The sequence below is a fragment of the Gopherus flavomarginatus genome, chromosome 1 (assembly GCF_025201925.1).
Source record: "Gopherus flavomarginatus isolate rGopFla2 chromosome 1, rGopFla2.mat.asm, whole genome shotgun sequence".
In the NCBI taxonomy this organism is placed as follows: Eukaryota; Metazoa; Chordata; order Testudines; family Testudinidae; genus Gopherus; species Gopherus flavomarginatus.
In genome coordinates, this window is record NC_066617.1 from 357,581,710 (window position 1) to 357,607,814 (window position 26,105).

At 42.6% G+C, this 26,105-nt stretch overlaps 3 protein-coding genes across 5 annotated transcripts in view; 2 read left to right on the forward strand and 1 right to left on the reverse strand.

Moving 5' to 3' along the window:
* Positions 1-8,953, forward strand: part of ALG8 (ALG8 alpha-1,3-glucosyltransferase) — a 28,681-nt gene extending 19,728 nt beyond the window's left edge. For all 3 annotated transcript variants that reach the window (XM_050941420.1, XM_050941414.1, XM_050941431.1), the window contains 3 exons: positions 3,319-3,416; positions 5,468-5,540; positions 8,251-8,953. In XM_050941420.1, coding sequence (XP_050797377.1) covers positions 3,319-3,416; positions 5,468-5,540; positions 8,251-8,482 — 403 coding nt within the window. In that variant the 3' untranslated portion in view covers positions 8,483-8,953. The remainder of the gene's footprint in view (positions 1-3,318; positions 3,417-5,467; positions 5,541-8,250) is intronic.
* A 2,283-nt stretch (positions 8,954-11,236) lies between these two features.
* On the forward strand, positions 11,237-19,392 carry NDUFC2 (NADH:ubiquinone oxidoreductase subunit C2). The gene is made up of 3 exons (XM_050942831.1): positions 11,237-11,434; positions 15,122-15,265; positions 19,172-19,392. Exons 1-3 carry the CDS (start codon positions 11,296-11,298, stop codon positions 19,219-19,221), a joined length of 333 nt encoding a protein of 110 aa, XP_050798788.1. The 5' UTR covers positions 11,237-11,295; the 3' UTR covers positions 19,222-19,392.
* A 4,252-nt stretch (positions 19,393-23,644) lies between these two features.
* Positions 23,645-25,444, reverse strand: THRSP (thyroid hormone responsive). The gene is made up of 2 exons (XM_050942879.1): positions 24,927-25,444; positions 23,645-23,932 (listed from the first exon to the last, which is right to left on the reverse strand). The coding sequence occupies exon 1, from the start codon at positions 25,341-25,343 to the stop codon at positions 24,951-24,953; it is 393 nt and encodes a 130-aa protein (XP_050798836.1). The 5' UTR covers positions 25,344-25,444; the 3' UTR covers positions 23,645-23,932; positions 24,927-24,950.
* Positions 25,445-26,105: the final 661 nt, after the last annotated feature.

Genomic DNA, 26,105 nt, shown 5'->3' on the forward strand with positions numbered 1-26,105 from the left:
ATTGTACTAACTTTACAAATGGGCATAGAAGCACAAAGAAACTGTTAAGTAATTTGTTGAAAGCAACACAAGTCAAGAGCGTAGCGGGAGTAGAATCCAGGAGTCATGACTCCCAGATAGAACTACTCCATGCTTTCCTATCTATCTTTCCATTTGAACATTTGGGGCATGTGTATTGTACATAGCGTGACAATAAATAAACTTGTTTAGCTTCAGATACTTAGTAAACTTTGTGTAGTAGGGTAATACAAAAAAATTAACCAGGTTGCCAAAAGCCATGTTAGCTGGCAAACTGAGCCTAAATTCAGTAGCAATCTTATGCATTCAGCTGGGAAATCCTGTGCAGTTTCCATTAAACTTAAAATGGAGCTTTTAATTGGATTTAATCTGAAAATCAGTACTATAGCCGCAACATAACATTCATTGAATGCTACATATTTTTATATTCATACATACCTGCATAATAGAAACCGTTATGGGGAAGTCTTGGTAGCTGGATACAGGAATATTTGGGACTTCTGGTATCCAAGAAGGCCTGGTCGGTGATTTAGGATTACTGAATAAGCATGACCAGGAACAAAATTAACATTTAGCCTGTCACCTTCAGGTTTTAGAATTAATGCATTAAGATGACTGGGATAGCTCACACTTCTGAGCTATTGTTTCAGGCTGCCTGCAAATTCAGATATGCATCATGGCATTGGATTACACTTACATCAAGGTTTGCTTCACAAACAGGACTTGAAAATTCATTTTTTAAGACAAGTTTAGATTCTGCAGCACAGTTCTATGGTCTGAAGTGGATTTTATAGTTATGCAATACAGGGATCCCTATCCATAGGCATTAGTAGTTGATTAAGCAGATCTTCTGTTTAAATAGCTAAGATTTGAGATTCACTTTGTAGTATGCTATATTTGTGAAGGCCTATCTTTTGGCCTCTGAGCCTCACTGTCACTTGACAGATGAAACAGCAGTTTGCTATTTACCACTATTTTGTTTGTTAGGATATTGCCTTGAGGCCAGTTGGGATCAGGGCCCCACTGTGCTAGGCACTGTACAGACAGAGACAATCTGAGCCCCAAAGAGCTTACAACTAAATAGACAAGATAAAGGGTAGGGGAGAAGGATAGAACATACGAGCAGAGTGAACAACGTGATGGCTGCAAACTTCAGATTAGTTCCTCACTTTTTTTGGTTCTGTTTAAATTATGGCTGTCAATTAATTGCAGTTAACTCATGCGATTAATTCACAATATTTAATCATGATTTAAAAAAATCGCAATACATTGTAATTTTAATTGCCCTGTTAAACAATAGAATACTATTTGAAATGTATTAAATATTTTGGATGCTTTTTTACATTTTCATATATTGTGTTGTAATTGAAATCAAAGTATATTTTTGATTATAAACATTTGCACTGTAAAAATTATAAAAAATATTTTTCAATTCACCTCATACAAGTACTATAGTGCAGTCTCTTTATCATGAAAGTGCAACTTACAAATATAGATTTTTTTTTGTTACATAACTGAACTCAGAAGCAAAACGATGTAAAACTTTGGAGCCTACAAGTCCACTTAGTCCTACTTCTTGTTCAACCAATCGCTAAGACAAACAAGTTTGTTTGCATTTACCGGAGATAATGCTCCTCTCTCCTTATTTACAATGTCACCAGAAAGTGAGAACAGGCATTTTCATGGCACTTCTGTAGCAGCATTGCAAGGTATTTATGTGCCAAATATGCTAAACATTTGTATGCCTCTTCATGCTTCAGCCACCATTCCAGAGGACATGCTTGCATGCTGATGACACTTTAAAAAAAAAAAAAAAAGTTAAATTAAATTTGTGACTGAACTCCTTCAGAGAATTGTATGTCTCCAGCTCCGTTTTATCCGCATTCTGCCATATATTTCATGTTATAACAGTCTCGGATGATGACCCAGCACATGTTCATTTTAAGAACACTTTCACTGCAGATTTGACAAAATGCAAAGAAGGTAACAATGTGAGGTTTCTAAAGATAGCTACAGCACTTGACCCAAGGTTTAAGAATCTGAAGTGCCTTCCAAAATCTGAGCGGGATGAAGTGTTGAGCATGCTTTCAGAAGTCTTAAAATAAGAGAAACACTCTGAAACTACAGAACCCAAACCACCAAAAAAGAAAATCAACCTTCTGCTGGTGAGATCTGACTCAAATAATGAAAATGAACATGTGTCAGTCTGCACTGCTTTGGATTGTTATCAGGCAGAACCCGTCATCAGCATGGACGCATGTCCCCCTGGAATGGTGGTTGAAGCATGAACGGACATATGAATCTTTAGCACATCTGGCATGTAAATATCTTGTGACACCAGCTACAACTTTTAGGTGACATCTGTAAACAAGAAGTGGGCAGTATTATTTTCTGCAAATGTAAACGAACTTTGTTTTTCTGAGGATTGGCTGAACAAGAAGTAGGACTGAGTGGACTTGCAGGTTCTAAAATTTTACATTGTTTTGTTTTTTCAGTGCAATGTTTTTTGTACATAATTATCATGAAAGCTGAACTTACAAATGTAGAAAGAGATTGCACTACAGTACATGTATTAGGTGAATTGAAAAATACTTATTTTTTTTGTTTACAATGCAAGTACTTGTAATCAAAAATAAATATAATGTAAGTACTGTACACTTTGTATTCTGTGGTATAATTGAAATCAATATATGTGGAAATGTAGAAGACATCCACAAATATTTAAATAAATGGTATTCTATTATTTTTAAGTGTGATTAATCACAATTTTTGTAATTACATGATTAATCGTGATTAATTTTTTTAATCGCTTGACAGCCCTAGTTTAAATCCATTTGGTGAGGTTGTGTTAGGTGGGGATTCCGTAACTGGAAAAACACAGGAAAGGGCAGGAGGAGATTGGCATGAACATCTACTTGGCACGGAAAAGAACAGTAAGTGAAGTCTGACATCAGTGCCTGACTGTCCGTCCTTGAACTACTTTATGCAGCTACTCAGCAGCTTCAGTCTCTGGCTGGCAGTTTCCTGCTGTTTATTTCCCCAAACCCATATGGCTTGGGGGAAAGAGCCAGTATGGGTTCTGTAGGGGAGCATGTCTCCCTTACACAGGTTTGAGTCTAGGGGTTGCCAAGTGTAAGGAGTGGCCCCTGCTAGGTACCATTTTACTTCCTCCACCACTAGTGCAGCAGTAACTGCTTGTGCAGCTGTTTTCAGTCTGTCAACTATGACTTGTGTATTTTGGTAAAATTAGGCTTGGTTTTTAAGAGGCAAAAGGTAAATCATAAAGTTCTTGTATTTTAGCTTGTTGGCTGTGGAGAGTCCAAAACGTGCTGGCATTTATCTGATTCTGACAACTACAGGGCATTTTTCACTCTTTCCATTGCTGTTTACGCCACCAGGTAAGGTCCTATGCATCTCCTCCATCTTTCTCCCCTCCCCCCACTTTGATTTATTTTTATTTCCATTTTTTCAGTGATAGCTCTGCTTCTAGAAACCCTCTAAGTACACAGTGTTGGGCATTATACTGTGTGTCCAAAAGCCACTTTCAGAAAGGTGCCCTGGAAGGAGGAGATACTGGGTTTTGGGCAGTAACAGAAACACACTAAAGAGCAAAGTTGAGGGTTTGGGCTGTGCACACAAGTGCAGGATGGATGATTTAAATTGCTGACTTAAATCAGCAAGTAGGAATCATTCCTGTAAATAATGTTTGTACTTTTTAATTATTTTCCTAAAGAAAGGTTTATTCTCATTTGTTGATAGCCATTAAAACATGTTGATTTGCAACTCAGTATAGCCTTTACAATACATTTGGTGCTTTTTGCTAACCAGGAGGATACACTATATCAATACACATTTATTTAAGCAATTATATAGCTTATCTTACATTTATTCAGATTCTTATTTTTTAGTATGTTAGAAAATGGGGAATGATGCATTTATTTACTAGATTAATTTTTTATTTGTGATTTGCATCAAGCTCTATTTGGATGGAAATGCAATTAAAAATGCTCAAAACCAGCATCTTAAATGTACTGGATACATGAGAAAAAAATATCAAAGTTTATCAAAACATTTTTTACATTTAAACCTTACTGATTCATTAATCAAAGACAGTGTTACCTGTTTTTGAAGGACATGGTGACCAGAAACAATTTTCAAACTAATAGATCTCATCCTCTCACCCCCGTTTTTATTCATAGATTGGAAGAGTAAAAAGAGCTTTCCTGCTTTTTTCAACTCCTGATTGGTTTCTTAACTATGAATGAACTAGTCTTTGGACTGAACTAGTTGAAGAAAGTAAAATGAAAATATTCTCTCTGCAACTGCAGAAGAGGCTACTGCTGTCAAAAGCTGGTTTATCACTTCATTAAACTCTGATCCAGTTTTTTAACTTTCTTTAAGCCGTGACTGCAAACATATACTTTTTTAATATTTTTGTATTTAATTTAAATAATTGTAAAAATAATAAGTTTAGGTCTTAATGCAAGTTGTCTGTTTCAAGTTTAATTTGAAATAGATTTATTTTTCCAAGATTAAACCTGTATTTAATTTAAATTAAAAAATCCAGTTTAAATCATATCTGATTTATCTTTTTTAAAAATCATGGATTTTTATCTACCCTGAACAAGTGTGATCTTTTCTCAAATCTAAAGTCCCCAAGCCTCAAGAGAAATGAGGAATTAATTCAATGGGCAAAAAATTCAGTGATCAAACTACTACAGTATTTGAATAAAGACGGATATGGAAAATTCTCATAGAATCATGTAGCCTGTCTTCGCTATCCCCTCCTGGGTCTGCCACATTCCAGAGGTTCTATGCCTTCAAGTTTCCACATAATGATAAGCGTCCTTCTACTGGGAGGGTGTCTGGATTTGGACTTCCTTTCATGTCTGGTGATGCTGCTCTTTAAAATAGAGATGTTGCTGTACTGAGAAGTGAGAAATTTCCTTTGTACTCTTACTTCCATCTGCTATTACATTGCCTTTTACATCCTTTTTTCTTAGTTAATCTGATAATTGGGTACTCTTGGTTTTATGGCGGGGAGGCAGGTGGGTGTATAGTTTGTTTTCCCAGTATACTTGTTTTTTCTTAGTCAAACAGGACAGGATCTAAGTATCAATCCGCTACATTATATAGTTCTAATATATATTGCACTAATCATTGAAACTAATGATTCAGTATGAAGACACTGATCATCATGCTGCCTATGCAGATTTGTTTCTTAACAAATAGTACATCCACCAGTCTAATTTTAAATGTTCCAAGAAATGGGACTTCTGCTACTCCCCTTTAGAGAGAATGATTCTTATTACCTTTAATAAACAATTCAAATGTTAGTACTAAGCATTTTAAATTATTGTATCTGTAATTTAAGGATGCTGTAACTTATAAAATAATAAGCAACAGCATTGCAAGTTGGTTCAATTTTTAAAAATGTTCTTTATTTCAGAAATCACAACTAAAATTCTGCTCATGCTGCTGTTCACAGTTTATAGCTTCTCTTCACTGAGGGCTCTGTTCAGGTAATAAGTAAACAAATATTTTATGTATCAGAGGGGTAGCCGTGTTAGTCTGGATCTGTAAAAGCAGCAAAGAATCCTGTGGCACCTTATAGACTAACAGACGTTTTGGAGCATGAGCTTTCGTGGGTGAAAACCCACTTCGTCAGATGCATGTAGTGGAAATTTCCAGGGGCAGGTGTGTATATATATATGCAGGCAAGCTAGAGATAATGAGGTAGTTCAATCAGGGAGGATGAGGCCCTGTTCTAGCAGTTGAGGTGTGAAAACCAAGGGAGGAGAAACTGGTTTTGTAATTGGCAAGCCATTCACAGTCTTTGTTTAATCCTGAGCTGATGGTGTCAAATTTGCAGATGAACTGAAGCTCAGCAGTTTCTCTTCCAAGTCTGGTCCTGAAGTTTTTTTGCTGCAGGATGGCCACCTTAAGGTCTGCTATAGTGTGGCCAGGGAGGCTGAAGTGTTCTCCTACAGGTTTTTGTATATTGCCATTCCTAATATCTGATTTGTGTCACAAAGACTGTGAATGGCTTGCCAATTACAAAACCAGTTTCTCCTCCCTTGGTTTTCACACCTCAACTGCTAGAACAGGGCCTCATCCTCCTTGATTGAACTACCTCATTATCTCTAGCTTGCCTGCATATATATATACCTGCCCCTGGAAATTTCCACTACATGCATCTGACGAAGTGGGTATTCACCCACAAAAGCTAATGCTCCAAAACGTCTGTTAGTCTATAAGGTGCCACAGGATTCTTTGCTGCTTTTACAAATATTTTATGTTTAGGCTATTGAAACACTCTTTTTGTATTACTGGAGGGGACTGTATTGTATGTAGTGGTGGGACTGGATGGTTTAGGAGGTTGGAACTGAAATACCACCAGTTCAAATCCAAGTCAGTAATGGCCAAAATGTGAGGTGTCAGTTCAATTCCATTAGGCAGGTGTCCACATTAAAAACATTTGACACTCCTGTTGCAAGAGAAGCCAAAGTTTGAATGGGCACAGAACTATCCACTTGGCCCTGGAAACAGTCCGTCCACATCGGGGTCAGGGTACAAAATTGTAATACCCTTTCTAAGACATACCTGTTATATAGCTAGAGGATTTCAGTCTCCAAAGCTGTCATATGGCAGCTTTCATCACCACTGAATTTGCATAAATTTTCATATACTTGTCTGTATTAAAAGATGCATAATAGAGGTGGTACTTTATTAACAATAAGGTGTAATTTGTCAAAGTACTGAATTTTTTGACAAATACCAGCAGAGAGAGATCAACGTTAACTTCTTGAATTCCCCACTGTAGAGTAACTCCCAGGCCACTAACATATCTCTTAGCAATTGTAACGCCTCTTGATGACACTGCCCTTCGGCGGCATCGCTTCTTGAAGTTGCCGCTTCTCAGCAGCTGCTTGTCCAGTGGCCACAGTCCTCGCCTGCCACATGGAAAACGTTGAGGACTACTGCTCTGTGTTGTCTAGGGATGTACATGGGCTGTAGAAAACAGAAGAATCTGCTTTTTCTACACAATCAGTTCTCCATCCTGCTCTTTGGTTTCTACCCTTTGAATGTTCTGCCAGGCTTTCTTCTGTTCTTATTTGGGGTTTTTTTTGTTTTGTTTTTGTTTTTTTTTTCAAATGCTTTGAAGAGAAGAGGTTTCATTCAGTCTCTGGCCCAAGGGGAAAGCTGTGATTTGTGGGGGAAGTAGTGTCTTAGGTAGCAAGGGACCCTCTTCAGATGAGGCAACTGTTATAATCTCAGTGACAATGCTTAGTTCTAATGAAATCCCCTTAGCAGTTGGGATGAAGCAGCATTTGTAGGGGTATGGAGATACAAAACTGGGCTTGTTGCCAGAGGTGAACTTTTTCAACCGAGCACAGCAGCCTTGATTCTTTCTGAGTTGCAGTTAATTGATGGTTTGTATGCCCTCTAGGACAGTACTGACTGAATATCCACTTTTGCAAAGTTCTTCGGGGCTGAAGTTCTGTGCCTATACAATTTAGGGCCTCTGGTAGAGTTTAATTTGAGCTTTGTGGGGCTGATGCCCCTGATCATCTGAAACCTTGATATGTTCAAGAAGGATGGTGTCCTCAGAGACCTCCTCCCCAAATAAAGGTTTACCTGTAGTAAGAAATATATTTTAAAGAACATTTACAGTGGAAATATCTGTCTTTTTGTGTAGGAATTATGAATCATCTTAAAGCTCTTTCAGTTATGATGATCTGACAATATCTAGAAATATACAGCCAGAAATAATGACCTGACATGTCCACTACCTGAATGTGGAAGAACTGTTATGCAGTGAATGTGCATCAAAAGCTATGGAAGGTCTCATGGCTCATTTATATTGGCAGGATTGGTGTGGGGGCAAAGTGAAGCGAAATAATTATGGATGCGATTTATGGTCTAGATTCAAAGATGCTAAAACATGGAATCTTGTATTCGAGTTTTATAATCCAGAATTATAAATAAATTAGTTTTTTATATTATGCTAATTATATGCTATCAGGCACTGCATTTTAGTAAGTGGCTATATTTGAAGTTCTCACTGCCTGGCTCATTGTGCTGTTTAAAAACATGTTGTGACTTGGTGCATAGCAGATAGGCAAGACAAAGACTTGACAAGGGCAACATGCCTAATGTTCACTGAAAAGGAGGGAAAACTAAACTGAAATAACGTTTACTATCTTTTTTCTTTTTTTCCTTTCCCCACAGAAAAGAGGGGCCTCTGCTTAACTGGTTGGAAACTATCTACCTCATTGAACTAGTGTCTCTGGAAATCTTTTGTGAAATTGTGTTTCCTTTGACCCCTTGGAATCTGAAGTTCCCTTTTATCCCTTTGTTGCTTACTTCTGTATACTGTGCTCTAGGCATCACATATGCTTGGCTCAAACTGTATGTCTCTGTCTTAACTGAATCAGTAACTGTCAGACAGAAGGCAGAATAAAGCAGCATTGGGACCAATTCCAAGTAAATCCTTCAGGAGGATTATCCAGCACTAGGGGGAGTTGTCTTCTAAGATCATGCACATTTTGAAAAGGCAATGGTACTGTGTACCGTTCATCTCCATGTTGTCTGCTGGTTTTCAGCATCTATGTACTGTCAACTATTGTCCCTCTGATCAGAATAGCTCTTTGAAATGTTGCACAGCACATGGTGAGATGCCACTTGCCTGTATAAATTGTGAAATTTAATTGAAAAGAATATTATATTAAAATTGTCCATTTAAAATGTCCAGATTACTTCTCTGAAGAGAATGTGTATGGTTTCCTTGTTAATGAGAGATTTTGCCAGAAACCAGTATGGCTACTTATAATAAGGGATCACTGCTGTATAGAACATAATTATAATCATGTACTAAGGAAAATGTAAATAAAATACTTTTTTATATTTCTGCATTAAAATCTCTTTCTGGATATCTTTGGACCTGGAGGGCCATCTGTACAAATAGACTGTAAAACTAATATACAGTGTGGAATTCGTATGCTGGTCAGTTTTTTTGCCAGACACATTTGTGAAGCCCGGTGCTGAAATCTTACATGAAGATCAGATACTTCTAATGACGCCACTCGGTGCTGAAATCTTATATGAAGATCAGATACTTCTAATGATGCCACTATCTGATTTGTGTCTATTTTTGCTGCACTAGTTTTCCCCATTTTATTCCCCTACCTCCCAAGTATCTTCCAGCATTCTGTCTATCCTTAACCATCTTGGAGAATGATAGCTACAAATGGTAGCCAATTCTTCTGAGACAGAGTTGTCATAATCCCAATAAAAGTATAATGCTGTTGGAAATATTGGGTTTCTTTATTGCTGTTGCATGATTTCGCATCACTTGTTACAAAACAAAAAAGAAAATTAAAAAAATGTTAGATATGGGATTAGGTGTGTCCACACAATGTGAATGTCTCCAGTATACTGCCCTAAAGAAAAGGCATTTATGATGTCTGGTGGTTCTGCACTAGTAGAGCACAGGTTCATCTAACCTGATATGTTCACATCCTTGAAGATGCTAGTATGTAAACTAGTTACACAGATGAGGGACTGTGCCAAACAGTCTTTTTTTTTTTTTAACTCATGATGCTTGTCCTCACTACTTGGAAGGAGATGATTCCTTCCCTAAAATACCCTAATGTTAGTACCAGATACCAGAGTCCCCCTGCACCAAGTTTTATAATCTAATCTGGGATTTGGGAATTTGCAAACAGACGTCTAGTTCTTCAGTTAGCCTGGAAGAGGACTCCAGCCCTTATTTAGAGTGGAATGTCAAAACCTAAGTTAGCAGTTGATGTGGTAAGTAAAGGTGATGTTCTGTTTTCAGCTATCACTATTTCAGTGCTAAAAATGTGTTGTTGTTTTTTTTAAATGTGGAAGGACATCAGAGCAGTCGCTAGTATCACAGACCTCTTCATATATGATGAGAGAATAACTACTTCACTGTTCTATATATAGGTCTTTGAAGTGCTTTTAAGACTTAAAACTAGATTCCCAAAAGGACTTAGGCTTTGTGATGCTCATTGTCACAACACCTGATAGGTGCCTAGAAAAAAATCATGGGATTAGTATTGTGATAAGGCCTGAGTTAGGTGCCTAGGCTCCATAAACAATGCATGGGGGGAAGAGAAATATGTGAACCACAGAAGCTACCACAGTAGGTGGGAAACTGCCTAAACTAGCCAATGAAAGATGCTGTTAAGAGCTGTATGTCCCTTAAGTCCCAAGGCTGGTTCCTTCATCCAGGTTGCACGGAAGTGCCTATCTCTGCTAGCAACTCACAAGCAACTAGCAATTTCTTCTGCAGTCCAGTGGTTTAAGCCCCTATATCATTTCTTGTGATAATGAGTTAAACATAAATTGCATGGAATGGCTGGAAGTGGAGGTGCCAGCCTTATAATTTCTTGCTCAGTGGTTAGAGCACTCACTTGGGATGTGGGAGAGTGAGGTTTGATTTTCCTGCACAGCAAGAGGGGGGCAAAAGATTTGAACAGGGATCTATCTTTCAGGCACATGTTCGAATTACTGAGCTATGGGATATTCTGATCCAGGGTCCTTCAGGCTTCTGATGAAGCTGTTCCATTGTAGATAGTAGTCAGTTAAGCAGATGCTCTGGCTCTTGGGGCTCCCGCCTCCTAGCTGTGTACCCTAATCACCAGGCTACAATGTCAATCTCTGGCTGGCCCAAACACTTAATACTGATAGAGAGTTCTTGGGCCAGAAACAGCTCAGAAAAGGACAAGAACTGTAAAGTTGATGCCATGGGAAAGGGGGGTTGAATTCAGAAATTTGAGCATGGCCTCTAGTGATTATTGTGTAAGTTAGCTGAATCCCCACGCTTTGGAGTAGCGGATTCAGCTAAAACGTCTGATTTGCGCCCTCTTCTGTTTCAGAGGGGAGGGGTATCTAGCAATCCCAGACTTGATTTCTGATGAACCAGGTGTAATCTGGACACTGATTGAACCACAAAGGCGATTGGAGGGGGATGTTTCTAGTTGGGGTACTCGCTGTTTCAAGATTCATGTAATAAATCTCGGGGGATTTAGAAACACCCTCCCCCGCAATTGGGCCGCACACGAGGCCCCATCCTAGCAGACCCCACTTCCTCCCTTCCACTGCACACCACTCTGGGTGCGGGACGGTAAGAGCGCCGGAACCTTGGTGTCCCGGCTGCCGCGAGCTGGCGGGTTGCTATTGGGACGGTACCGGCTGTTGCCCTTGAGCTGGTGCGGCGGGTGCGTCGCTGTGCGCGGTCCGGGCACCATGGTGTTCTTGCCCGACGAGTCGCGGGGGCTCCCACCGCCCCGCATCGTGAACAGGAACTCGGTGTGGCTGGGCCTGGTGGGCTGGTGGTCGGCGCTCCTGGACAACGCCTTCCACCGGCGCCCGATCATACGAGCTGGTGAGGGGCGGGGGGAGCTGGAGCTCGGGCTGGAGTGGGGGGGCGGGCTGATAGCCTGTTGGAGGGAGGCTGGATGCGGGGGTGGTGAGGCTGTTGGAGGGAGACTGGGGGGCGGGCTGAGAGGCTGGCTGGAGGGTGGGGGTCGGTGAGCCTCTTGGAGGGAGGCTGGGGGGCAGGCTGAGAGCCTCTTGGAGGGAGGCTGGGGCGAGCTGAGAGCCTCTTGGAGGGAGGGGCAGGAGGGAGGCTGGTTGGGGGAGCTGTGAGGCTGTTGGAAGTAGGGACAGGAGGGAGGCTGGCTGGGGGAGCTGTGAGGCTGTTGGAGGGGGGACTGGTGGGAGGCTGGGGGGGCAGGCTGAGAGCCTCTTGGAGGGAGGCTGGGGCGAGCTGAGAGCCTGTTGGAAGGAGGGACAGGAGGGAGGCTGGCTGGGGGAGCTGGGAGGCTGTTGGAGGGGGGACTGGAGGGAGGCTGGAGGGGCAGGCTGAGAACCTCTTGGAGGGAGGCTGGGGCAAGCTGAGAGCCTGTTGGAGGGAGGCTGGCTGGGGGGTGGGGGTCGGTGAGGCTGTTGGAGGGAGGACTGGAGGGAGGCTCGGGGGACAGGCTGAGAGCCTCTTGGAGGGAGGCTGGGGCGAGCTGAGAGCCTCTTGGAAGGAGAGACAGGAGGGAGGCTGGCTGGGGGAGCTGGGAGGCTGTTGGAGGGGGGACTGGAGGGAGGCTGGAGGGGCAGGCTGAGAACCTCTTGGAGGGAGGCTGGGGCGAGCTGAGAGCCTGTTGGAGGGAGGCTGGCTGGGGGGTGGGGGTCGGTGAGGCTGTTGGAGGGAGGACTGGAGGGAGGCTCGGGGGACAGGCTGAGAGCCTCTTGGAGGGAGGCTGGGGCGAGCTGAGAGCCTCTTGGAAGGAGAGACAGGAGGGAGGCTGGCTGGGGGAGCTGGGAGGCTGTTGGAGGGGGGACTGGAGGGAGGCTGGGGGGGCAGGCTGAGAGCCTCTTGGAGGGAGGGGCAGGAGGGAGGCTGGGGGAGCTGGGAGGCTGTTGGAGGGAGGGGCAGGAGGGAGGCTGGCTGGGGGGTGGGACGGGACTGAGAATCTGTTGGGCTTTAGGAGACTGTCTGGGAGGCAGTAGGGTGGTGAGCTGGTGGGGATTGTGTGTGTGATAGGGGATTCTGTAGGCAGTGACCTAGGAGGGACCAGTGAATAGCTCCTGGTGGAAGAAGGGATTTATTATTATTTTATTTATTGTGGTACGGCCTAAGAGTCCCAGTTGTGCACCAAGGTATCATTGTGCAAGGCATGGTACAAACACACAGCAAGAAGATTGCCCCTGCCCTAAAGAATATCTAGGGCTGGTACACCCACAGAAAAAAAAATAGTGGGTGCTTAGCAGCTTAGGAGCTCTTTTGTTGCTGCCTGCTTAGCACCCACTGGCAGCCGACTCCTTCCCCTCCTTCCTAGCACCTCCTGCCCACTGCAATCAGCTGTTCCACAGCTTGCAGGAGGCACAGAGGGGGAGGAGCAGGTGTGATCTTCCTCTCTTGTGTTATCTGGACTGGTGATCTGCTAGGTCACTCCAATCCTTGACTTTGGGAGCTAGCCTTACCCTGCTCTGCTGTGAGAACCCCTGCTCCTGGGCTGTTCACGCACAGCGTCTGGTATGTAAGCTGCTCTTTGGATTGTGCAACTGAATGACACTAGCCAATATCTCTGGTCCCAGACACAATCCTAGGAACCTCCATCTTGCAGTGTTCAGTTATGCCCACTGGGCTCTGCAAGTTTGAGAGTTAATCAATTTAACAAAGAAATTGGTATGTATCAGCCTTGTTATCCCAAGGGGAGACTCTGACATGCTTCAAACCAAACGCACTGCTTCAGGTAGATTAAACAAACATCTTTGTTAACTACAAAAATAAATTTTAAGTGATTACAAGTCAAAGCATAACACATCAGATTTGGTCAAATGAAATAAAAGCAAAACACATTCTAAGCTGATCTTCACACTTTCAGTGCCCTTACAAACTTAGATGCTTCTCACCATAGGCTGGTTGGTTGCTCTTCAGCCAGGCTCTCCCCTTTGATTGGTGCTTCAGTTGCTTGGTGGTGATGTCTGTAGATGTAGGTGGAAAAGAGAGGAAGAACATGGCAAACATCTCTCCCATTTATCATGTCCTTTCTTCCCACTTGGCTTTGCCTTCACCCTTCAGAGTCAGGTGAGCATTACCTCATCGCAGTCCCAAACTGACCGGGGGCGGGGGGGACTCACTCAAATAGATTCTTTTGTTGCTGCCTGGGCCAGTGTTCTTTGTTTCTGTGAGGCTGGGCTGGGTTTGTCCCATACCTGCCCTGATGAGGTGTGAACTTCCTCTCTGCTCTTGGAGAGTTTTTGCCTGGGCTCATTTTAAGCCATGAGGATACATTTTCAGCCTCATAACTATATACATGAAATTATAACATTACTATGACATCACTATAACAACATTGCTGAGTGCATCATGAACCTTCCGAAGACATGGGGGTGTTCCCCTGAGGTACAGAGCATCACAGCAGGGATGGGGTGTGCTCTGGGGAAGGGGCAGAACTGGGTGGGAAGAGGTGGAGTGGGGATGGTGGCTTGGGAGAAGGGAAGTGGGGCAGGGCTTGGGGAGGAGCTGGAGTGGGAAGAGGCAGGGCAGGGATGGGGACTTGGAGGAAGGAGTCAGGTTGAGGCGGGGCCTGGAATGGAGCTGTGGGGTTGAGCACTCCCAGGGCCTCGAGGGAGCTGGTGCCTGTGATGGAGCCGGTGCCCGGTGCCTGTGATGAGGTGAATCTACACCTCATTGAGGTATCTAATCCTCCCATACAACCCCAGTCCTGACAGTGCCCCTGGGCCTAGAAGGCAGGGACTCTTACCAATGATGCCTCTTTCTCTCCTCATTTCCTGTGAGGGGCTTTTCCTCTAGACAGCTAGTGTCAGCTGACAGATGTGGACTCTGACGGGAATCTTTCTGTTTTCCACTTTGCCACTATCAAATTTTCAGGATAAGCAGTCTCATCTGTATCCTCTACCTGTTTTATTATGGAAGATGAATATGATCAGACTCAGAGCCTGTCAAGACTTCCTCTATAGTCCCGGGGATCTAGGTGTATGTCTATCTGATCTTGACTGAGGATTCTTGCTCAGATGTTTCAGATGAAGGCGTAACACCATCATGTCCACTGCCCAGTCCCTGTTGATACCTGGGATAATTCCTTCCCTCCGGTCCCATTCCTGGTGATCAGTTCTGTGCATGTGAGCAAGCATTGTCCTAATCCTAGTTAGGCATCTACTTCCATCAATATCCTGATAGCGCAAGTAATCATTCATCTTTTTCTTGGGGATTCTTCCTGTATCCGAGATACTGATCTCCAGACCATGGCTCTAATAATAATAAAATCAGATTGTGCGAAGTCACCAGTAATAAATATTCAGCAAATCTGGGTGGCTTTTGTCTAAGTTGGGATCTTAAACAGAATGACTGTTGCAGCCTTCATGTTGAAGGCTGTTACCTTCAGAATGCATCCCTACCACCTATGAGACTAAGGCTGCTATTTTTGTGGGTCTGAATTTTTAACAAACGCATGTTGAAAGCAGTGGGGGAGAAAAATCCTAACTTCCATGTGTAGCGATGAGAGTTATAACTTTACTTACCACTTTCTCTGGATTTTTTTCCACATTGCAGGAGTACACCGTCAGGTCCTGTATACCACTGTGGGCTGGTGTGTTGGATATTATCTCACTAAACGTGCAGACTATATTCATGCTAAACTGGACAGAGAGCTGATGGAATACATTAGGCAACATCCAGAAGATTTTAAGGAGAAAGGTATACTGAGTTGCTGTTTTAAGAAAGACCTTGTGCACTAGTTAATAAGTGATAAATTCTGGTAGGCCAAAGTCAGAATCTGATCTTTCATAATAGGCCACAACTGGCTAGTATTACCTCTGTGGCTGAGTCACAATTCAAAGTGATATAGAAAGTCAGGAAAGTTATGATAGAGAAATGGACCTTTCTTACTCAACAGATCTGCTGCCTTGGTGGTTTTCTGTTGTTTCCATTTACTTGACTGAGGAAATAAGTTTGTAATAGTAAGCACTCCAGAGGGAATATAGCTATGGAGGAGCAAACTGAATGATAGATGTTAGAGATGTCAGAGACCTAGTTTATTATTTTTTGTATTTTGGTAACCAAGACTGGGGCTCCTGTACTAGGCACTTTGCTAACTTAAAGTGAGAGATGGCCCCTGACCAAACAGCTTACAATCTAAATGATAGTAGGTTATCCATTGTGGGGCTGTTCTCTGCAATGTGTTGTCCCTTGTGTTTCTAGGTTTAAACATCCCATTTGATTGGCTTCTGCCACCTCCTCTGGAGGCTGCTCCATTGCTTCAAAGGTTTTACTAGATTCTCTGATCTTATCTGATACCAGTAGGAACTGTCTGTTAAATTCCCACTAGAGCTCTAGTGGTGATGATATGAGGCAGACTGAACCCAGCTTGTTTTTCAGATCCACTTTGACAGCTGGGAACTAGGTAGGGGGAAATGACTTCGTATATTTTGTTCTGGAATAATTGTGAGAATGAATGTGGACCCTGCCCCCACTTCCAGAAGGCCTTCTTACAGAGTCACACTTCAACATTAATCTCCATGAACTGCAGTGTTTGCATCAACGGCATCTTTTGGCCAATTTTTTGTACTTCCATGATCCCTGAAATTCAGTTTTCTGAACTGTGATTGCTGATGACTATGGCAGCCCAGCTAATCTGTTCTTTGTCACTTGAACATAAGAATGGCCATACTGGGTCAGACCAAAGCTCCATCTAGCCCAGTATCCTGTCTTCTGACAGTGGCCAATTCCAGGTGCCCCAGAGGGAATGAACAGAACAGGTAATCGTCAAGTGATCTATCCCCTGTCACCCATTCCCAGCTTCTGACAAACAGATTTTATAGACCTCTATCATATTTCCCCCTTAGTCGTCTCTTTTCCAAGCTGAAAAGTTCCAGTCTTATTAATCTCTCCTCATATGGCAGCCATTCCATACCCCTAATCATTTTTGTTGCCCTTTTCTGTACCTTTTCCAAATCCAATATATCTTTTTTTTTTTTTTGAGATGGCATGACCAGATCTGCACTCAGTATCCAAGATGTGGGTGTACCATGGATTTATATAAAGGCAATATGATATTTTCTGTCGTATTATCCATCCTTTCCCTAACAATTCCCAACATTGTTAGCTTTTTTTGACTGCCGCCGCATATTGAGTGGATGTTTTCAGAGAACTGTCCATAATGATTCCAAGATCTTTCTTGAGTCGTAACAGCTAATTTAGACACCATCGTTTAAATGTATAGTTGGATTTGTGTTTTCTAATGTGCATTACTTTGCATTTATGAACATTGAATTTCATCTGCCATTTTGTTGCCCAGTCACCCAGTTTTGTGAGATCCCTTTGCAACTGTACGCAGTCTGCATGGGACTTAACTATCTTGAGTAGTTTTGTATCATCTACAAATTTTGCCACCTCACTGTTTACCCCCTTTTCCAGGTCATTTTTGAGTATGTTGAACAGCACTCGTACCAATACAGACCTCTGGGAGGACCACTATTTATCTCACTCCATCTGAAAACTGACCATTTATTCCTGCTCTTTGTTTCTGATCTTTTAACCAGTTACTAATCCATGAGAGGACCTTCCCTCTTAACCCATGACAGATTATCCAGTGAATATAGTGTACTTAGATTTTCAGAAATCCTTTGACAAGGTCCCTCATGCTTGTTGACCCCCTCAAAGAATTCTAGTAGATTGGTGAGGCATGATTTCCTTTTACAAAAAACATGGTGACTCTTTCCCACAAATTGTGTTCATCTATGTGTCTGATAATTTTGTCCTTTGCTATAGTTTCAATCAATTTGCTTGGTACCAAAGTTAGGCTTACTGGCCTGTAATTGCTGGGATCACCTCTTGGAGCCTTCTTTTTAAAAATTGGTGTCACTTTAGCTATCCTCCAGTCATTTGGTGCAGAAGCTGATTTAAATGATTGGTTACAGACTACAGTTAGTAGTTCTGCAATTTCACATTTGAGTTCCTTCAGAACTGTTGGGTGAGTACCATCTGATCCTGGTGACTTTTTAATTTATCAATTTGTTCCAAAACCTCCTCTGACACCTCAATCTCACAGTTCCTCAGATTTGTCACCTAAAAAAGAATGGCTCAGGTTTAGGATTCTCCCACACATCCTCAGCCATGAAGACCGATGCAAAGAATTCATTTAGTTTCTCCACAATGGCCTTATCTCCTTCAGGTACTCCTTTAGCATCTTGATCATCCCATGGCTTCAACTTTGTACCATTGCTATAATTTTAATAGTTCTGGAATATTGTCTCCTCATGCAGTGTAAAACTGTTGGCATAGAGGTAAGAAAGGAGGGTGGTTAGTGTACAACTGTGACCATTCTTTTCAGAAACTGATGAAAAATGGCTAATGAACCCACTGTGATCCCTTCAGAGGCAAGCTGGAAATTGTACTTAGACTATCATAGTGAACCATAGATGACTACTCTGTGATTCAGGCTCAGGCCTGGTCTACACTGGGAGGGGATCAATCTAAGTTACGCAGCTTCAGCTTTGTGAATAACGTAGCTGATGTCGATGTACTTAGATCGACTTACCATGGTGTCTTCACTGCAGTGAGTCAACTGCTGCTGCTCCCCCGTCGACTCTGCCTGCGCCCCTCGCCGGGCTGGAGTATAGGAGTCAACAGCAGAGTGCTCGGGGGTCTATTTACCACATCTAGACTAGACACGATAAATCGACCCACACTGGATCGATCGCTGCCCGCCAGTCCGGCGGGTAGTGAGTATATACACTTAGTATGCACTCATTATAGATTACATTTGTTTGCAAGAATGGAAACTTAGCTCTTGATCAGTCAGTAGGGTGTGTGTGTGTGTGTGTGTGTGTGTGTATGTGTAAAGTAAAAGGCACAGGGGAAAGCTGCCTCTTCAGAGGGTTTCTTCATTTCCAGACTGAATCAGATATTAAGTGGAGTTTAGCCTGATTACTTCCTCCCCAAACTCTGGGCATTAAAAGCCTGATTCAAAGTCCATTGAACGCAGTGCAACATTCTTCATTAGGCCTGGAGCACTAATCCTCAGTTTACCTAGATTGCAACATTCACTGTGTCAACAAACTACTTTAGTGAATATTCAAATAAACTAACATGCCAGGTGAAATAAGCTGTAGTAGAAACTTTATGGCTCCATAGTACAATAGAATCTTGCTAATTAGCATTGCCTGAGAGAGCCATTGTGACTGAATTTTAGAAAATTAGCAAGTAAACAAATATGATGATGGGGAGTTTACTGCCTAGCAAAATATATTTGGTTAAGTGGAGTTTAGTTATGATTTTCCATTATGTGCCAGTAAACATTCTGTAGAAGTAATGAAGTTCTTGATAATGAGACCTCTTTACAGGGCTCTGCTATTAAACCTTCACTGGGAAGGGGAGAGAAGAATGTTTAGTTTGTGAAGCAAAGTGCTTCTGTAATAGAGTCTGATCCAAAACCCACTGGAGTTAATGAAAGACAGGATCCCATTGACTTCGAATGGGGCTTTGGATCTGGCCCATAGCAAATGTTCTGACTTACTGATTATTGATTAAATATTGAAATCTTAAAAAACCTCTCTAAATGCTGAATAGGCTCTCCTAATTGTACTTGATTACCTTTTGCAGATAAGAAAACCCTAGCTGAAGTTCTGGAGGACTTCCATCCAATTCGCTGAAAACTTCTCAAGAACCACAGACTTGCTCAGCAGATCGTGTTTCGTGAGACCACTCCCAAATATATTTGAGCATACTGTATGTCAGTTATTTTTCAAATGAAACTGGTTGAAAAACAAAACAAAAAAAAACTACCCTTACTGTATTCTTATAATTAAAACTATGAATAATTAGTGTGTTCCATTTGTTATTAATATTTATCTCAGTATTTTGCAGTGCATTTAGCTCCTTATATTTAAATTTTAATAATGAAAGAAGCGACTCAAAAACTATTGCAAAATGAGAACTACTGCACCAAAGAAAATGGTGGAGGTCAGTTACTAGTCTGTTGATGTAGAGGAAAATACAGGTCCCCTTCTTCCTGAGAGCGAAATTTAATCCGTGCCTTCTGTTATTGTTAACACATTCCTTCAGTCTTGCTCACTCTGTGGCCTTGCCCGTGCAGAGCTCATTGCAGGATCGGGGCCAAAGTTAGCCTTGCTAGGAAGGGTTTCCATAGTGGCTGAGAGAGAACACAGTATTGACAAGGCATCCATACATGATCCCCCTTAGGATCCTATTCTCCACTTGCTTTCTCTCTGTCATTACTTAAATCCAAATTTTTGCCAGCTTTGGTGCCTAAAGTTAGGCCCCCAAATCCAGATATAGGCACCACTGTTTGTTGTTTTTTCTTTTCCCCAGAGATGCTGAATATCCACAATTCCTCAACTTCAGTGGGAATTGCAGGTGCTCAGCATCTCTGAAGATCAGGCCACTTATTTAAATGGCTAAATATAGATGTGTTTAGACATTGAAACGAAGTTGTTGACCTATGGGGTGATGAGACCCAGACTCATGACTGATTATTGAGATCCAAGACAAATGTCTGAAAAATTAGTTAAAGTTTAACTCACGAATAAGCTTTTCCAAGTTTGTGCAAACTGCTCCCTCATGCCCTTGGTGCACATTGTAGTTTATCACTTTTGGACCATGCTTTAAGCTCATGACCCTTGTTTGGTGCAGAATTTGTTGCTAAATTTAAACCTTTTATTTTGCTGCTGTTACTGTTCAAACTTTTTTCTTTATCCTTGTATAGAATCCTGGAAATGTTAGGTTGGAAGGGACCTCAAGAGTTTGTCTGTCCCAGTCCATCTCCTTGCACTGAAGCAGGATTAAGTATACCTATGCCATCCCTGACAGGTGTTTGTCTAATCTGTTCTCTAAAACCTCCAGAGATGGGGATTTCGTAGCCTCCCTAGGTAACGTGTTCCAGTGCTTAACTATCATAATCATTAAACTGATTATCTTAATATCTAACCTAAGTATTCCTTGCTGTAAATTAAGCTGATTACTTCTTGTCCTTCCCTTGTACGTGGAAAGCAATTGGTCACAATCCTCTTTATAATAACCTTCTACATATCTGAAGATTATCAGGTCCCCTCTCAGCGTTCCCTTCTTTAGACTAAACATTCCAAATTCTTTCCGCCTTTCCTCATAGGTCATGTTTTCTAAACCTCTTGTCATTTTTGTTGCTCTCACCTGGACCTCACCAGTGCCAAGTACAGTGGGACAATTACCTCCCAAGTCACCTTGTTAATACAACCCTGAATGACATTGGCCTTTTTCTCAACAGCATCACACTGTTGACTCATGTTCCGTCTGTGATCACTGTAACCCCCCGATTCTTTTCTGCAGTGCTGCTGCAAAGCCCGTTATTCCCCATGTTTGCCTTCCTAAGTGTAGTACTTTGCACTTGTCTTTATTGGATTTCTGCTTAGTGGTTTCAGACCCATTCTCCAATTTATCAAGATCATTTTGAATTCTAATCCTGTCTTCCAAAGCACATGTAACTCTTCCCAGCGTGGTGTCATCTGCAGATTTTTATAAGCATACTGTCCACTCCACCAGCCACATAGTTAATGAAAATACTGAATAGTGCCTGATCTAGAACAGACCTTGGTGGGAACACCACTTAATAAACCAATCTCTCAAACTGGTTTCCTGAGATGTGCTGTTAACAAATTGTATCTGGTCTAGATTACTCCAATGCTACTGAATCTCAACATATAACAATCTTATCTAAGGCACCGAATTTGCTTCCTCCAGTGTCTGAAATTAATCTTCAGAATGCCTCTTGCCTAGAGGAGCCATTACAATTTGAACTCTGTTTAGTTAGCATGCCCTCTGCTTGTGGTGTTTAGCTCCAGTGCAGCATGTAAATAATCACTCCTAACTTCAGATGACACATGGCAGAGACTTGAGTAATCTTCCTTAATCGGGTTGCCTCCATCACTGCTTCTGCTTAAAAGTGATCTCTAAATTTTGAGACTAAAGTACTTTGTCCATTTTCTCTACCTTTTAAACATTACTTTGAAGGGGAAATATTTTGAATTACAGTAACTCCTCAAAAAGAACAGGAGGACTTGTGACACCTTAGAGACTAACATATTTATTTGAGCATAAGCTTTTGTGGGCTGCAGCCCCACTTCATCGGATGTATGCAGTGGAAAATACATATACACACAAAGAATATGAAACAGTGGGTGTTACCATACACGCTCATTAGCATACACTAACGAGGGATCAGAGAGGAAGCAACAGCTTCTAGCAAGCTCCCTCTGTTCTGTCCCTGAGCCCTGTCCCCCCTCCTCTGTTTTGTGAAGAGAGGGTATGGGGAGGGCAGGAGCAGGAGGACATCCTGACAGCACCCCTCTCCTTCCCCCCTTCCCCCTCCCCAGCAAGCTGGAAGCTCCTGGGAGCAGCTCCAAGGCAGAGGGCAGGGCAGGAGCAGCCAAGGCAATGGTGAGCAGGACAGCTGAACTGGTGCTGGGCAGCTGCTGAGCCACGTACCTTACAGGGAATTTAGGGGAGCTGATGTGGGGGGGCTGCCAGCCCCCCCTGGTTCTAATCCTCACAAGGAGGGGCTGCTCTTCCAGCGAATCCTGTAAGTAGTGGACAAAGCAGGCAGCTGCCAGACAACATTATAAGGGAGCACTGCGCATCTTTAAATGAGCATGTTCCCTAATTGATCAGCAACATAACGACGTCAACCAGGACAACTTTAAGTGAGGAGTTACTGTATAAACATGCTGGGTAGGAAGGAATATGAGTTACTGTATAATAACTACCGTGCAGTGACAACCTAATGGGAGAGCAGAACCCCTTTCTTTCATGTGATCTACAAAAATTGTTGTGCCTCTGCCCTAGCAGTGAACAATTATGCTGCACAACCCAAAAGCCTGGGTATACGGTGCAATGTACAGTAATTTGGGAGTTCATAGAAGCAAACCAACTGACAAGAAACAAATGGTGAAATCATAAGGCATAAGGCATAAATTGGCTCTGTTTAAAACATAGGGGAAAGGGAAGGGGCATAACTTTTTGTTAAGTGATTGAAGCCCCTTATTTTTATTCCTGTCCTTTGACTATCCCATTTGTGGCATGATATGTTTTGTGCAAGTACAAGCAGCCAGCTAAAACTGTTAGTGAAAAATAGGTTTATCCTGCACCCAGAAACCTGGACAAATTTCCTCTAGTAGATCTGCGAGTAACACTTACCTGAATGAACTAGCACTGTGCTTTCTGCTGGAAGCAGTCATCCCCTTCCTTCCCAAGTGCTGAAGTACGTCCCCTCCTGCCTAATTCCTGGACAATCGGATCTTTGCTCATGGGTGGTGGGTGTCATAGGCTGGGGGGGCTGTGCCTCCGCACACAGCCTGACATGGTCCTATCTATGCTCTGCCCCCAGGTTCCCCTCCTGCAGTTCACAGTGCTCTGCCCCGGCTGGGCTGGCCAACCTGCCATGGGGACTTGGGGCTGCTGGCACTGAGGCCTGCTGGCCGTCTGGCATTCTGGGGCTGGGGGCACTGCTGCTGCATGGCCCAGTGCTCGGGCTGGGGCCATGGTGGGGGTGCTCTGGGCTCCTGCAGGCGAGGGGGGGCGTGGGAGGGGCAGGACCTTGGGTAGAAGGGGAGGGGCCAGGGAGTAGCCTACCACCATGGCTGGGTCATTGGCTGCCTATGACTTTGCTGGTTTAGGGAAAGGAAAAACCTCCATGAGTAAAATACTGGCCCCCCTTGACGTCATGATTAGCATCCATCCCATGTCATTTTTTTCTTTCCCTCCTCTCAAAGGAGAAATTGAGTGGGGTTTTAAATAAGTAATTTAATGTGTTACATCCCCTGTGTTCTGTGGGTGCTTGAGAAGCAAACTGAAGACGTGCACCTTTATACTTGGAGTGGAACGTGGTGAGGTTGGTGAAGTATTTAGTTCCTGGGGGAGTTCATTCCACAGCCTTGGACCAGCCCTTGAGCAAACCCTGTCTCCTTCCCAGACAGTCTTTATGCTTGAGGTACAGAGTTACACATGCCTGAGGAGCATTTCAGTTTGTGATGTTTTATTATCAAGTAGTGGGTGGAAGCAGCCCACTTTTAAAAGTATAGTGACAAGTAAGAAAAGAGGATTATCTTTCTATCTTACCCGTGATTTTCAAACTTTACACAGCAGCAGCATAATACAATGATTTTTGCCTCGGTAGTTGAAAATTAACATGCATGTGAGGTATTTGAGATGGACAATGAGTTCATGTTACAGCAAAGAATGATCATATTTATTCTAGTTATTACAAAACGTTGGCTATCAGATGGCCAGCATCTATGGTGTCAGTCAAGTAATTCACCAACAGTACTTGCCGGAGGACGTCAACTGCACGCAGCACAAGGGTGGTAGTGTGTCCTGTGGGATAATCACAAAATAGTCAGCAGTTTTGACATGTTCTCTTTTATGTACGTGTTTGAGGAAGTACTGATTTTGATACTGCATTTATTGTCATTCAAAATAGCCAACACGGGGCATTTCTAGGTTCCAATGCTTGAATCATACCTAACTTTTTAAATTACAAAGTACTGTTTTTCTCAAGTCTTTGCCACATACTAACCTCCATTAATCCTCTATTTATTACAAGAAGTACAAGAGATGAGGTTTCCCCCTGGAACATAGCTCTGTTCCTATTAACTACATACACTGTGAGAGTGCCTAGAGGCCTGAATCAGCATCTTTGTGCTAGTGCTGTACATGTGCACACGCACAAAAGAGTCCCTGCCTCCAAGAGCTTGTCTCTGAAGGAAGCATTTGAACTTTTCACTGATCAGTTAATTTCAAACTTGAAACTTAATTTCAAGTGCGTGGATTTTTCTAATGTCAGAAAATGAATGTAGTCTTTATAGAGCAGCTTTCACCCCAGAACACTCCGCAAACTACCGTCCATCTAGCAGCACTGTACAGTAGCCAATAGGGTCTTCAACATATGGCACATCCAAGGATCCTCAGCCAAAACACTAGTCTTACTACAAATGTTCTGTGTTCTCTTGTCTCTTCACACAGCAAGAGAGAGAACCTTAGTTATTAAGGTCTCATCTGAAAATTGGTGGACAATGTGAGCTGTCTGCCTTAAAACAAATAATCAAATCCCTCTTTAAAATTATCTTTAAGAGGCAAGTAAAAGACCCCCATTTGGTAAAATGGATACAACACAATTTCAGTACCTTGGAAGAAAGTGATTAAGCCTCCCACTAGGATTTGAACCTGTGGGTCCTGCTGTTTTTAGGTGCTGATAACATAATTATCAGTTAAACTAGACTGATAATCACTTAGATTTTGGAGAAAGGGGAGTGGACACTATTTGGGATCTCAGAAAACTTCAGCACAGATATAATGGCTGAGGTCTCACCTTTTGAAGTTATTGGTGGATGTTTCACCAGGTAAGCGTAATTTCACTCTGGTTGATCTGTCCTATAATTTCATTGTATTTTCTGGTCAGGGCATTGGCTTTTCTGGTCAGATGGGTCAGGACCCGATACAAGCCTGTAAAGTGATGATAAAGCAGTCCTTCAAGATCGGCCTCCTCTCCATTGTCTTGTACTTCCTCTCTGCTTGTGATTTGGTGTTTGATTTCATTTAGAGGCGCCAGTCTACCCTCCACCGCGAGTTTGATGGATTTCAGTTGCATGTAATACTCATACAGGTCCCTGTTGCCAAAATCACTAGTGGATATGTCGTCCTGTTGTTCCAAGTAGACACCTCTGAGGAGGCTGGGAAACATAACTGCTTGTTCCATCTTGCGGATTGCGGAGAAGTACTCTTCCATGGCTGTGGTTGGACAGCTTCTCTGGCTCTGAATCTTGCTGGCTTCTGCAGGTCTGAACAGGGATGCTGGCTGATGGTGCTGAAGCCTTTCAGGCTGCTTGGCTGTTACGATGAGGGTGAAAGGAGCACAGCGGACAGGTGGTTTTTAACAGTGGAGGGAAGGGGTGTGTATACCAGCTAAAGACACTCCTCTGTTTCCAGCTGATCACACCACTGAGTGTCTGCAGGTCTCAAAACCTGTTTAGTAATCTGTTCAGGGTCAGCATTGGGTCTGTATTTACAAACTGGACCTCATCCCAAATGATACTTAACTCAATTTCAGAACTTGACCTTAAAGCAGGAATTTCATAGGTCATGTTATCTTTCAATGACCAGATAAGAAAATGACCATGAAGATAACTGCTGATCAGAACAGAGTTTTCCCTGCACCCTTTCCCAACCCCAAATTGGAAAAGCTGATGTCTGCAGCCTTCACGTCTTGCATCAGCTTTTCAGAGTAATGATTTCCCCTTTTTGTCCTGACTCATTAAGTTTGCACATAACTCTGCCATTGCTGGCAAGCTAAGTAACCTTGAAACCCATATGTCTATCTAGAACATGAGACTCAACAAGCATGTGTCTCACAAGTGATCAGCAAACCAGGTACATTTTATTAAGCTGAGACTGAGAGAGTGGGAAGTTTGTTGGGGGGGAGGAGAAAAATAAAATGATGAAATGACAGAATATGATATCTAGTCAAGATCTCTATTAGCAAGTGATCCTA